Source organism: Barbus barbus (genome assembly GCF_936440315.1).
Source record: "Barbus barbus genome assembly, chromosome: 13".
NCBI lineage: Eukaryota > Metazoa > Chordata > Actinopteri > Cypriniformes > Cyprinidae > Barbus > Barbus barbus.
In genome coordinates, this window is record NC_136741.1 from 6,147,463 (window position 1) to 6,161,103 (window position 13,641).

The 13,641-nt window shown below is 40.7% G+C and overlaps 1 protein-coding gene across 1 annotated transcript; it reads right to left on the bottom strand.

Moving 5' to 3' along the window:
* Window positions 1-629: 629 nt before the first annotated feature.
* LOC306878954 (cytochrome P450 27C1) lies at window positions 630-13,142 on the bottom strand. The gene is made up of 9 exons (XM_079431587.1): window positions 12,769-13,142; window positions 10,410-10,600; window positions 9,634-9,833; window positions 8,477-8,686; window positions 8,205-8,368; window positions 6,433-6,596; window positions 6,236-6,314; window positions 2,263-2,466; window positions 630-2,110 (listed from the first exon to the last, which is right to left on the bottom strand). The coding sequence occupies exons 1-9, from the start codon at window positions 13,060-13,062 to the stop codon at window positions 1,994-1,996; spliced, it is 1,623 nt and encodes a 540-aa protein (XP_079287713.1). The 5' UTR covers window positions 13,063-13,142; the 3' UTR covers window positions 630-1,993.
* Window positions 13,143-13,641: the final 499 nt, after the last annotated feature.

Below are 13,641 nucleotides of genomic sequence, written 5' to 3' on the forward strand. Positions count from 1 at the left end.
CATCTGCCGATTGTCATTTAATTAATGCCTCGGATGGCCAGATTCGCAGCGTCAAGTTCTAGCCAATCAGAGAACGTGGTTCGCTTCCTCTTGACCAATCAGAACATGGAATTCTTGCTAAATAACTCCCATTCGATTTACAGGCGCACGTTCGCTGCATGCGCAAATGCACCTCACGCTACAGCATGTATTTGACATATTTTGCTTGGTTATTTGTAATTTAGATGGTTCAGTCTATGCCGCTAATGGCAAACGAGGGATTTATAATTTACTCTTTTGGAATATATGTTAACTATTTGACCACCTCCCCATTCATTTTCCAAACCATCCTGCCATCTGGTGGATAAAGGTAAGGACTACATAGAGCTGGATAAATGCCTTTACTTTTACTTTATATGTCTGAAATCATGTGTCATCTGTCTGTCAAAATTTATGTAAATGACATTTTAAAATCACAATTTTTAGGGCAAAAGTTGTTACTTAGTCTATGTTACATTAGGAATTTTATTGAAAAGCTTCTGAGAGGCAATTCTTCATTCATTTTCATGTGGTTCAGGTAAGTGTGACAGACTATTATGTTTTTTTCCCCTCCTAAATAGTGTTTAAACAGAACAAACAACAAATGAACAGCAGGTCTTCAAAGTGTAGTTTATTAGTACAAAATTCAGCAATTTTCCATATGGCATTTCCACATATCAAACACTTCCCAATTTCATACAATGCATTAAGTTCACAACCCTCAAAAACAACATTCATTTTATCCAAAAATAGTTTTTTCCACATTTTCCACATTTCCACCTGTTCCCATTATCCATCTGTTGCCTATAAGGCTAGCGTACTAAAAAAAGAGGCACAATTCTGCATTAAAATGTTTTCCACTACAGAGGAACCAACACAAAATCTTCACTCATGAATAACAAATTAGATAAAAATAGCCACAATGAAATCAAGCCGGACATTGCTGTGATTTGAGGCATTTTTCTTACACAGTATTTATCTTAATATGTGACCCCGGACCACAAAACCAATCATAAGGGTAAATTTTTCAAAATTGAGATTTATGCATCCTCTGAAAGCTGAATAAATAAGCTTTCAATTGATGGATGGTTTGTTAGGATAGGACAATATTTGGCTGAGATACAACTATTTGAGAATCTGGAATCTGAGGGTGCAAAAAAAAAAATCTAAATACTGAAAAAAATCACCTTTAAAGTTGTCCAAATGAAGTTATTAGCAATGCATATTACTAATAAAAAAATCAGTTTTGATATATTTACAGTAGGACATTTACAAAATATCTTTACTTAAAGTACTAAAGATTTTTGGCACAATAATTTTCACACATACAATATATTTTTGCTTATTGCTACAAATATACCCCAGCGACTTAAGACTGGTTTTGTGGTCCAGGGTCACATATTATTGTCCACAGGACAGGATTTTAGAACGGTCTTCTAAAGCAGCTTTGTAGTTGTAATAGGATTTACTCACTCATGTTTGCTTTAGGTATTTTCTGCTTGTAAGCTAAAAGTCATTAAGCTTACATAAATAATGAGCTTAGTGCTAAAGTTAATTTAATAGTAAAACATCTATATACAAGGTCTTCTTGATCATATATCATGCTAATTTTTAAAGCTGAGCAAAATGCAAAAGCTACTAGAGAAAATTACAGATAGTATGATGTAAATGAATTCTGTAAATGAATAATATAAAACAGTTTTAAAAAAGCAATTCTTGAAGTAATTCATATTGACTATATATATATTCGAGTATATGAAATAGTGCCTGTTCTAAACATTTTTAAAATATTTGGTCTTCTGATTGGCTATAAACACAAGAGCATTATTAAAGCAGTATTAGAGGCACTTCACACATACTTCGCTGGATAAAAGCTGGAGGAGGCACTATAATTCACAATAACACTAACAGTCTTTGGACTCCAAGAAGCATAGTATGAATTATGGTTTAAATTCACACACACTGTAATGGCAGATTACTTTCGGTCCACAAATCTAAGGTTGATGGGTGCTCCCGGACAGAGCAGGCCATGAGTCTTAGCACACACATCAACAGTCTGGGGAGACACCTCAATGTGGAACTTCTGCAGGAGCTGTGATGGAGAAGAACATCAATACACCATTAGACAAGGGAATTAAGAGCTCACATTCAAGTAATTTATGTCTTTATTGCAACAATCTGCTTAAAAATTGCACTCTAAGGTTTGGATCTTTTGAATTTTGAGACACATATACAAACAAGCACCTGTGTGAGAGCCAGATGCATCTCCAGCTCGGCTATTCTCCTCCCAATGCAGCTGCGGATGCCGTAGCCAAACGGGATGGAGCCGAAGTTATCGACACGGTCAGAGGCATCCTTGCGAATCCAACGATCCGGACGGAACTCTCTGGGACGGGGAAAGTTCTCTTCATCCATAGAGGTAGAGTAATGACACAGAGCCAGCTGAGTCTGTGAACACGGGAAGTTGGGAGATTTTTCAATAAAAACAATAGCTACTATGTTTAGTTATAAGTTATTGATTTAATAGTTATTGATAGTTTGTGTTTTTATGATTATAATTTTAATGATTAAATCAAATTAATATAAATTATTTTGTTATCAATATAGATTCAAATGTAAATAATTAATTCTCAAAATAAATTATAAAAAAAATACCCCCCTCGAAATTTCCAGAGGCCTGCTAGTGGGTTGAGAACCACTGATTGAAGAAATTACCTTATTGCGTAACAAGTGTCATCTTTTTAACATAATTAATTCTGTGACAATACAAATCAACTGTGGGGGGTTTTCTAGCACATTTTATCGCTCTCGGTTACTTACGTAACCTCGGTTCCCCGAAATGAGGGAACGAGACACTGCTATGGGAAATACATTTTCCTCGAATACTACTGAAGCCTTATTGAATCACGTCAGTGAAACTGGCCAATGGCGTTCAAGCGTGCGAAATATGAGCGGGAATCCCATCTATATAAGGCAGTGCTTGTACGTCATCCATTCAGAATATTTGACTGAAGCGACTTGCATTCTAGATCCTGAGCTCGGTGACACGGCAATAAGAGCAATGTCTCGTTCCCTCATTTCGGGGGACCGAGGTTACGTAAGAAACCGAGAGCATTCCCCTTCAATTCGGTCACTATACATTGCTATGGGAACATATAAAATCCCGCCGTGTCACAGCGATGGAGCCTGGCTCGACTAAGCATGTCAAGTTTCACATCCGGAGCCGTAATGAGAGCGGCAATGATATTGGCGCTCTTAGTAAACACAGCTCAGGTCTACAGGACCTAGTCGAAACCATGTAAAAGTCAGGGGGGCGCGGCAACTGGAGTTAACTCCGGTGAAACAGAGAATGTGAAATGGCGGCGGCTTAGGCGCTTTCACATATAGATTAGTTGAAATTGTTTAATTTCAAATTAAATCATGTGTTATGATGCACGGCCGTAGCGGTGCTCAATAAGCAGAGTATGATGGTGATCAAGTCCTAAAAGACGTAGTGAACTATATCATAACATTGTGATAAACTGTTAGGGACAGCATTGAATTGGTGGTGCGTCAATACAGGGTGTATACGACCTAGTCGAAACCACTGATACACATCTTAGATCATAGCTGAGGCTGAGTAGGTGCGTGCGCTGCTCGCACTGACAGCACATGCGAGGCAAGCGATGACACATCTAGGTTATAAAACTTCACGAAAGTGCTGGGTGATGACCAGCCTGCCTCCATACAAATGTCCTGAATAGACATTCCATTTGCCCAGGCCCAGGAGGACGCGAGTCCGCAGGTTGAGTGGGCCCGAAACCCTATCGGACGCCTCGTGGAAGGAGCCCTAGCCTCAGAGATAGTGTTCAACATGCGCTGAGGAAGTGCATCTGTTACTGGCAAGCTCCATCGAGCGGCCAGACATGAAGGCTCCATGAATCTGGATTTGGGTGCCATATCGCCCTGCCGAATACACTCCAAATCATTTTGACTGTCAGAGGATGTAATCTCCACTCCCCGTGGATTACCCCGTCCCGCGACAGTAAATCCGTGCCGTAGTTCAGGCGTCTGGGGACATGTACTGCCCGGATGGAGAGGAGGTGTCAATCTGCCCACAGAAGGAGGTCTCTCACCAGCTGCAGCAGTGGTCGCGAGATCACACCGCCTTGGTGATTTATAAACGCTACCACTGTCATGCTGTCCGTTCTGATGAGAACGTGACGTTGAAGAATGTCTGGGAGAAAGCACTCGAGCGCTAGGTGTACAGCACGGAGCTCCAGAAAGTTTATGTGTCATGACTTCTACATTTCTGGCCATGTCCCGAAGGCTGGTCTGCCATCGCATACGGCTCCCCAGCCTGTGCTCAATGCATCTGTCGTAACATTCTTTCTCCTGATCACTTGGCCAATACGAACACCCCGGCGTCATATTGCGCCAAGGGTTCAGCGTATGCAAACAGTCGCGCATCACTTTTAGGCACCCGGCTCTTTAGCCAGAGCTGAAGCTGTCGCACATCTAGGACCTCTAGATTGCACACTGTCGAGGCAGCAGCCATCTGGCCGAGCGTCCTCTGAAAGTATTTTAGCGGGGAAGAACGACCTAATTTGAAGACCGCAAGAGAGCTGATCAGTTTTTGTGAGCGCTCCTCCGACAGACGCGCTCGCATATTGATTGAGTTCAGTTCCACTCCTAAAAAGGAGATGTTCTGGCTCTGTACCAGCATGCTCTTTTGCATATTTACAGTCAGCATTAAGCTCTGAATATAAGCAAGGAGTTTGAGTTTGTTGCTGAGCAGCGCACTCTCTGATTGGGCTAAGACTAACCAGTCATAGAGATAGTTCAGGATGTGTATTCCGCTCTGCTTCAGAGGAGAGAGAACAGCGTCCATGCATTTCATAAACGTGTGAGGGGCCAGACATAAGCCAAAGGGTAGGACCGTGAATTGGTACGCTATCCCCTCGAATGCAAATCTCAGGAAGCACCTGTGGCGGGGGGCAACCTGAATATGAAAATAAGCATCCTTTAAATCCACGGAGATAAACCAGTCTCCGGGTCTGATATGTGAGATGATTTGTCTCAGGGTAATCATTTTGAACGAACGATTTGAAAGCGCGCGATTCAGGGGTCTCAGGTCCAAGATTGGACGGAGTCCGCCGTCTTTCTTTGGCACCAGAAAATAACGACTGTAGAAGCTGTTCTCACGGTCTGTGAGGGGGACTGTCTCTACAGCACGCTTTGCAAGAAGATTGTGTATTTCCTCTCGCAGAACTGAGGCATTCCGATCCCGTACAGTGGACATTAACACACCGTTGAATCGAGGCGGTCTGCGGAAGAACTGAAGCATGTAGCCGTTCTTTATTGATTTCATAACCCACTCTGATACCCCTGAGACCTGAGGGATTCACGGGAGCGTCCAGAAGGGCAGTTTTCTCTGAGTTCTTTAACTCGGTCAGAGTAAGCCACAGGTGACGATCTAGGAGGGAGGATCCCGGATTATGCACCCGACTGGTGGTTCCACAACTTTTTTATCTCGTCGTGCACCTCGGGGAAAAAGGGGCCGGGTCTCCGCGGGGTGTCTTTTTGGCCGCGATCCAACTGGAGGTACCACTCGTCCAGACGGCTTCTGCAGAGGAAGAGCGTGGCAGAGTTAGCTGGGCAAGTTCATCGCCTTGGACGATGGCCACACGGAGCCTGAGAGTCCGGAGACTCATATCCCCGCAGTGGGGGCAGTCCGACCCCCCAAGCGCCACCTCTGAGTGGGTGTGACCCAGGCAGAAGACGTACGATTCGTGGCCATCAGAAGATTCAATTGGCTCCGCACAGGAGAGGCAATCGCGAGTCATCTTTGCTTCCGAAGCTCACCGGAACACAGCAGGGGAAGAGAAGGCGTGTCCGCTGCAGCGTGTAGATCACGGTGAGTAGTCTTGTTGATAGGCTTCTTGCTTCTCGTAGAAGGTTGGCTGAAGAAAAAGATTCTGAATGGATGACGTACAAGCACTGCCTTATATAGTGTGGGATTCCCGCTCATATTTTGCGCGCTTGAACGCCATTGGCCAGTTTCACTGGCGTGATTCAAAAAGGCTTCAGTAGTATTCGAGGAAAATGTATTTCCCATAGCAATGTAAAGTGACCGAATTTAAGGGGAACTACGTATATCCAGGTCAAGGTAATTAAATCTAGGACTGCAGGAAAGAAAGGCATGAAACACATACAATCACATGATATATGTTCTTACCCCTTTAGGGATGAAATAACCTCCGACGATCAGATCATCCTGTGTAACGCGTCCATTTCCAGGCAGAACAGGGAAAAGCCTGCATGCATTAGAGAGACGGAGGGAAGTGTTTATACTGTTTGATTTTTGAATGATCTCTGTAGTTCTGTCCTAAACTCAATAAACTTTGCAATAAATAATGAGTGGGCAGAGCTTACCTGAGAGTCTCTTTGACAAGCCCTCTAATAAGGGGCAAATGAGCAACATCCTCTCCGGTTGGGACACGCCCCCCCAGCACTCGATCCACTTCCTCAAAAATTTCATTTTGTATTATGGGATGTCTTGCCAGAAGGTATGTGCTCCATGACAGTGTGAAAGAGGTCTGTAGAGGGGTAGAGAGAAGAACATTTGATGACTTATTAGAGACTAGTCATGATCTTATTAGAGATTGAACATGATCTACACTAATTCCTCTGCTTGGTGCAAAATTAAAGATGATTCATATGTGATATTGATTTATTTCACAGTATTTTGCCAGTCAAAATAGGTCTAAACAAAGCCACAGCAGTGTTTCATTAGTGAATGGATGAGCCATTTTGAATGAGTCAGTTGAATGAATGATTCACTGACTCACTCATTAAGAAATTGTTTACATTAATCAAGTTAAGTATAAGTATAGTTAAGTATAATTTTATTTTTCTCATACATTCATATTTCTTTATTCAGAATTTTATATTAAAAACATGAATCTCATAACACTATTTATTATGGAATTGCAATGTAAATGCATTCATACCACCTCTGAGCTGCATTAAACAGTACATCTAGAGGTGTAAATACATCTAAATGCCACTTTAACTGCCATTTTAGAAGTGCAAAAATGAATTTTGTTAATGCTGGATTCATTTGATTGGTACCAGCAATTACAGTAATTAGGACACAGTGTCACAATGTCTAATTATTCTAATTGAATTTACTGATGAATTTAAGAATTTGACATAAAATATGCCGAATACATTTTAATAAAAAATTAAACTTGTGAAGGTAAAAAAAAAGCCCCTGGAAATCAAAGTGAGGGACAAATAATGCCCCTTAAATGGAAAAGATAATTTCTGTCACCGCAGTTTTGAATAAGACGTTCCATTACATAACCACTGATTCGCTTCCATGGCCTGATTCTCCCAAACCTGTCCACGCCCCAATGCCGCTTTTTCAGTCTCCTTTCAAAGAGTGCCCAGCCAACATCATTCACTCTCCCCCTTTTTAGACCATCTCTCTCCACCCCTTCATCCTGTAATGAACCACCTGCCATGCTTCTCTCCATTCATCATTATTTTTATCTCAGATAAATCTGGGCCTAAAACGGTTGCTTTCATGTGCGTTCAGCTCCAGTGATCACAATGTTCACCTTTTTCTTTTTGGGTGACTAATTCCTTTTTGGAGCAAGAACCCAAAACAGGAACCTTGCCTCATAGAGGTGTAGGGAAAGCAAGACAGAGACAGACAGGCGGTGAGGGAAAGATTACATGACCGGCTTTGGCTCACAATGGCTAATGTGATCATACGGCTGAAAGAAAAAGAGAGGGAAAGATCAAAGAGAATAGGATGCCAACTGACACATCAGTGAAATGGGAGAGTCTTGGCAGGTCTTGTTTATTGTGGGTGAGACTCATGGAGGGAGGTCAGCGTTAGGTCAGGTGAACACAGAGTTCTCCATGGAGACCTCAGACACCCGTTACGATTTGACCATTTGAAAAGAGTTCACAGGAAAAGAAAAAGGCGCCTGAGATGCTGTCCCGATGAGAAGGTTCGTTTATCATCACCATTAGATTCAACCATTTCTCCAGCAGTCTCAATACACAATGTGTTCTGCTTTTTGGGTTACTAAGTGTCTAACAATGAATTCGTGCAAAATTACTAGTCATGAACCACAAGTTCAGAAGCAATAACTTCATATGTCTTTCCCAGCAGCTATAGGACCAGTTCTTACCGTATCCACACCAGCCAGAAGCATTTCTGTCATGTTTGCATAGATCTCTTCCAGATTCATCTCTCTGGTGACCAGCATGTGAGTCAGCAAACCTCCTTTAATCTCTTCGCCTTTCTCCATCTTCTTTTTGATCTCTGAAAGCCTCTTGTCCACATGGATCTGGCCTAAAACACACATTTATTCAAACTTTTAACAAAAAAACTGTAGTAGTTGTGTAAGACCAACTTTCTCACAATGACACTGAACCCCACCACAGTTCCCTCTGCTCTTACTGAATTTGAAGAGGCCATCCCATGAGCTGCAGAATTCCTCCCAGGGTTTGGGAATGATGGGGCGCAGCCATTTGGGAATGGCACCGGCGTACATGGTGGTCTTGAAAGAGCTGAACATGAGGTGCAGTGCAGCAATGTACTCCTGACTCATCTTGGGAATTTCGTTTTCCAAGCAGCCCAAGCGAGTTTCATACAAAACGGTTGCAACACCTAGGATTAAATTTAACATTGTGTTTTTCATGTTGTATTGCTTCACATGTATGGATTACCATTTTCATGCGCTAATCTAAATCTTATCTGAATCTTTAATCCACTGTTCTATTAAGAGTAAAGTGAGATCCACAAATGATCACACTACAGAGGGTTTATCAAATGACAGTTAAAAGATGATTAATATTTAAAAAAATACTAGGATCTAACTCTACTGTATGTGTGAAAACACAAAAACTTAAACTGAACTGAGCTGATTAATGTCACTATTATGTTATGTAGAGCTAGTTTATAGCTAAAGTTGAAGCTGATCATAATTGATGAACTTTGCAACATTGACACTCATTAAATTAAATTAACATTGAACTGAATTGAGCTGATTAATGGCACTATTGTCTTCTATAGAGTTACTTGATAGCTTAAATTCATGTTGTTTCATCATTAATTAACTTTGCAGCAATCAACACTAATCTGAATTGATCTGATTATAGACTCTATTATCTTCGTCAATGCTGCAAAGTTCACCAGTGATGAAACAGCTACAATTTTAGCTACAAAAGCAGCTCTGTAGGTGTTATTAAACTAAACCAAATCGATATTGAATTGAATGAACTGAGCTGATTAATGAAACTAAGCTGAAGTTGTTTCATCATTGATGAACATTTTCCAACATTGTCACTTTTATTTGACTCTTTATTACTGTGATGCTGCTTTAAAATCTGAACTGATTTGTATAAAGTGCTATATAAGTATGTAAAAAGGTGACAAAACAACACTTACTATATTAAAAAACAAATCTCCCCAAAAATTCCTTATGTGTCTGTAGAACATCTGTTTAATCCCCAGACTCAGACTGCCTAAATAGCTGGATCAAATTTCATTTATACAAAGCCCACCTGTTCCTTTCCAATTTACCACAATAACGCACACTCTGCCCTCAGGCTCACCTTCCATGGCATATTTGAAGAACAGGTCATTGATGTTAAAGACAGTCTGTCTGTCGTCCTGCTGGCTACGCAGTGTGTTCACTCTCTCCACCAGGTCGGCCACCACAGCGTTGACGTCAGGGGAGAAAACAGCCACATCTCTGGGCCGCATAACCAGCTGGCGCAGAACACTGCGCATCTTCAGCCATTCATCACCCTCGCTGGAGATAGAAAACATCATATATTTGTTATCAGAGACAGGAAAATTAAAAAATATATATATATTGGGATACTGCAGGTTCACATAACTAATTTGTCATTTACCTACTACCATTCAAGGATTGGTAAAATTTTGAAAATATATTTTTTTAAGAAATCTCGAATTTTCACCAAGGCTGCAATTATATGATCAAAAATACAGTAAAAACAGTAATATTGTGAAATCTTATTACAATTTAAAATATAAATAACAAATGCAAAGCTGAATTTTCAGGAGCCATTACTCCTTCAGAAATGATGAAATATGCCGAACGCAGTTGTGCTGCTTACTATTTTTGTGTAAACCCTGATGTTTTTTAGGACTCTTTGATGACAGCATTTAATGGAAATAGAAATCAATTATAATTGTAATTTAATGTGCCCTTCCCTTGCTGAATAAAAGTATCAAAAATCTTACTTATCTCAAACTATTTAACAGCAGTGTCCCATTTTAATAAAAGGGGCAAACCAAGTTACTAGCTTAGATTTTAACCATAGACTACAGTACCCCTCAAGAAAGCACATCCGTATGTACTTACGCTGAGATGAGTCCAGTAGATCTTCCCCTCAAATCTCTGTACTCCTTCCAGGACTCCATGTTGCCTCTCTGAGGAGTCACACCTTCAGTCCTGAGAACCTGTGCCACCATGTCTCTGTCAGCGATGGACACCACCAGCTGAGGTCCAAATCGAGATTTGAAGATCTTCCCATACTTCTGAGAATGCTCCAACTACAAAAAGATTTGTAAGCCTGATCAATGTGGATCTCAGAAATGCACTTGAACCATATAAATATGGATTTGTCTTATTCTTGTTTTTGGCTAATCTGCATTAGAGTCATTTGTTTTGATGTTTCCTTCAAATGTAAATGCTTTATTGAAATAAGAATGGAAACAACATAACCGTGATACAGCAATAAAATATATTTGCCCATATCATATCACTCATTTCCTGACTGACAATATGTATGTCTCCCCAAAGACCATACGGCTCTTAGCCAACTGCTCAGTATGCATAGGAAGACATTTCCCAGTATGGATGGCCCAGGCCGATTTGCAAATACTTGAAGCCGTTTGCAAATGCGGCCCTCACTGTGAGCTTGCCCACTTTCTTCCCCCTTCTCAAGTTGTAAGTACTATACTAAGACAACACAAAGGCACCTCTGTGTCTCCTCAGCCTGAAAAATCCTGGAAGACATTTCTCATCTTTCAGAGTCCTAAGACAACTTTGTTGTGCAACATAACTGTAACTGATCCTTAATATACATGTAGACCAATACCAGTCATCACTGGCCATTTTAGATTAGTACTGGGGAGTTTTTGGCACTGTTTCAATGCATGAGTTAGAATTTGAATTCAACTGGCCATGTTCCACAGGATGTTGAATTAGAATGACATGAAGTGGAATTTCCTGAATTGCCATTTGAAAGAAAATCAAGATACAAACTAGAGTTTTCATCATTATAACACATAATTTCATCATTAATTACAACTGCTTATGCATATTTACTCCTTGATAGAATCATTTTTCATAACTGATTAAATATTTGTCTAGTATAAATGCAACTATAACCTTAAAGATATATATTGTATCTTATTTAACCCTTTGTATATGAGACCATGATCCGCAGTCACAAAAAATAGTCCTCGTCTTAGTGTTTATTTTGTAATACTGGCGTCTGTTTGATTTTTGTACTACGATTTTTTTTCTCATCCAGTATTTTGAGAAGACTGCCTCCCTTGCCTCCTCACTTTAAATCCAGACTGTTGGTTTGTTTGTTTTTTTGACAATTATAACCTCCTCCCCCTCTCAGTTTCTATTATAGATCAGGGCACAGGTGAAGTCAGGAAACGACTCATACACTCAGATATAACTACTTTGTAAAATTAAAAGTTAAACTCCACATCTGTGACCAATATTTAAGCTTTGATGACCCGATGACTCGAAGAATTCAAAAGTAGCCTATAGTTAAACGTTAACTATTAAAAAGAACAGTTTCACGAAATAAAATATATTGTTTAAATTGTTTTTGACTTGAGTAGCTGTTATTTTGGAATAAATGTAAAATGTTTTAAAACACTTAACTTCATGAGATTCATACTTGGCTTTAATAAATGGAATATTGGTTACGTTGTTAATGTAAAAATATAAAATATAATTTTTCTTCTTTCTCTGATAGTGTAAGTAATGTTTATTTAAACAAGTGACTGCGACATGAATTTACATTTGATTAAATAAAACAAAAACCTTTGAGGACTTTGCCTCTTTATTTCAGAACACGCCCTCGTACTCCACTGCACTGTATGTCAGGAACTGCATTCATGTGCATTCATATCTGAGGCGCAAATCTCTGTCGGACAGATGACAATCTTTATAGCTGGCCATTCTTGAGGTGTTTGTATTGCATCATGCTATATGTTTCAAATTTGATCCTTTGTGTAGACTGCGCCTGGGATCAAATAAGGTTTGTGACTGTCCCTCGCGATGGGGTGGAGACTGCACTCGCCGGTTTATGCAACTCCATATGTAATCCAACACCTCACGTGTCCGCACTGCACATTACGTATCCGAGTCTTCACTGTGTTCCAAACAAATCAATCTTTATTTACGTTAAAGTTTATTTAACGTTTGTGCAACAGCCGTCACTGCCAATTTCTGGCATGTATTTCTGCCAACTCGTAAAATAAAAAAGTTACAGGAGGTCAAGTTTAGATAAAATTGAAATATGTGGCCTTTTTGTTTAATGAAACCATATGGATTAGTCTACATGATTGCGTCTGGGTCTTTTCCATTGAACGTGTATTGAAGGTGTAAACTGTGCACTTGAAGAAACACCACTGAAATGCAAACACAAACAGTAACGCGTAACGGTGGTCCCAATTGAACGCTGCAGACTCACCTGGATTTCATGGATGCGGCTGAATCCATCCCGGTAGAAGAACTCCATAAAGTTCGCCATGGTGCTGGGTCCGGGCATCTCATGGAGGGTCTTCACTTTCTCCCCCTTCTGCCCCTCAGCGACGGGGCGCACCGTGTTCTCCTCCTTCAGATCCGCCTGACTGTGCGCCGCGATCTCCAGAGAGCCGCTCGTCACGGACTTGTGCAGCCCGTGGGTTTGGAGGAGAAACTGCTTGCATGACTCCTGGAGCAGACTCTTGCGGGCCAGGTGCATAATATTGCTTTGAAGAGCCATCTCAAAGACTGTATAACGTGCCACCAAGTTGAAGTCAGGAGTGTCTTGTAGAAGTGGAGGGTGTTTGCAGGCTGGAGCGAATGCTTAATGATGCGTGGTGCGCAGCGGCTTTTTAAAGGACCACGGGAGAGGTGCGGGTTCAGCAAAAGGGGATTGGACACTGGAGTTTGGCCCTGGCATAAACAGAGGTCCTCACGCATCCCCCACGAGGCAGTGGACGTCGATGAAAAGCTGAAGTGAAGGATTTTCTTTTGTTGCAAAATAAAGTGGGGATTATAAATCGATTGTGCTGGCAGCCCTTGAGTTGACCCGTATTAGACTCTTTAGTCCCCAAAATCGTTAGAAATATTTATTACAGTCACAATTGTTATTTTTTTAAAAAGTAATTGTTTTAAGTCCCTTGAAAGCTTTACATTTAAGAATGTAGCCTAAAGCCGCGATCAAACAGCCTATAAAGTCAAGGACGTAACCTGGGACCAAAATCATTTTTATGCAATGATAAAAATGGTTAGCAAAAATAGTTTATCCTGGAAATTATAGCCAATGACAGTCTTTTAATATCATGGAACAGTTGTCAAG

What these genes read in the sequence shown, in the direction of transcription:
- LOC306878954 (XM_079431587.1), bottom strand. Translation starts at nt 13,062, where the DNA reads ATGGCTCTTCAAAGCAATATTATGCACCTGGCCCGCAAGAGTCTGCTC. An exon ending in GCCGCATCCATGAAATCCAG is followed by an intron (nt 10,601 to 12,768) that starts GTGAGTCTGCAG and finishes ATCTTTTTGTAG; the next exon opens with TTGGAGCATTCTCAGAAGTA. An exon ending in CTTCAAATATGCCATGGAAG is followed by an intron (nt 8,687 to 9,633) that starts GTGAGCCTGAGG and finishes ATTTAATCCTAG; the next exon opens with GTGTTGCAACCGTTTTGTAT.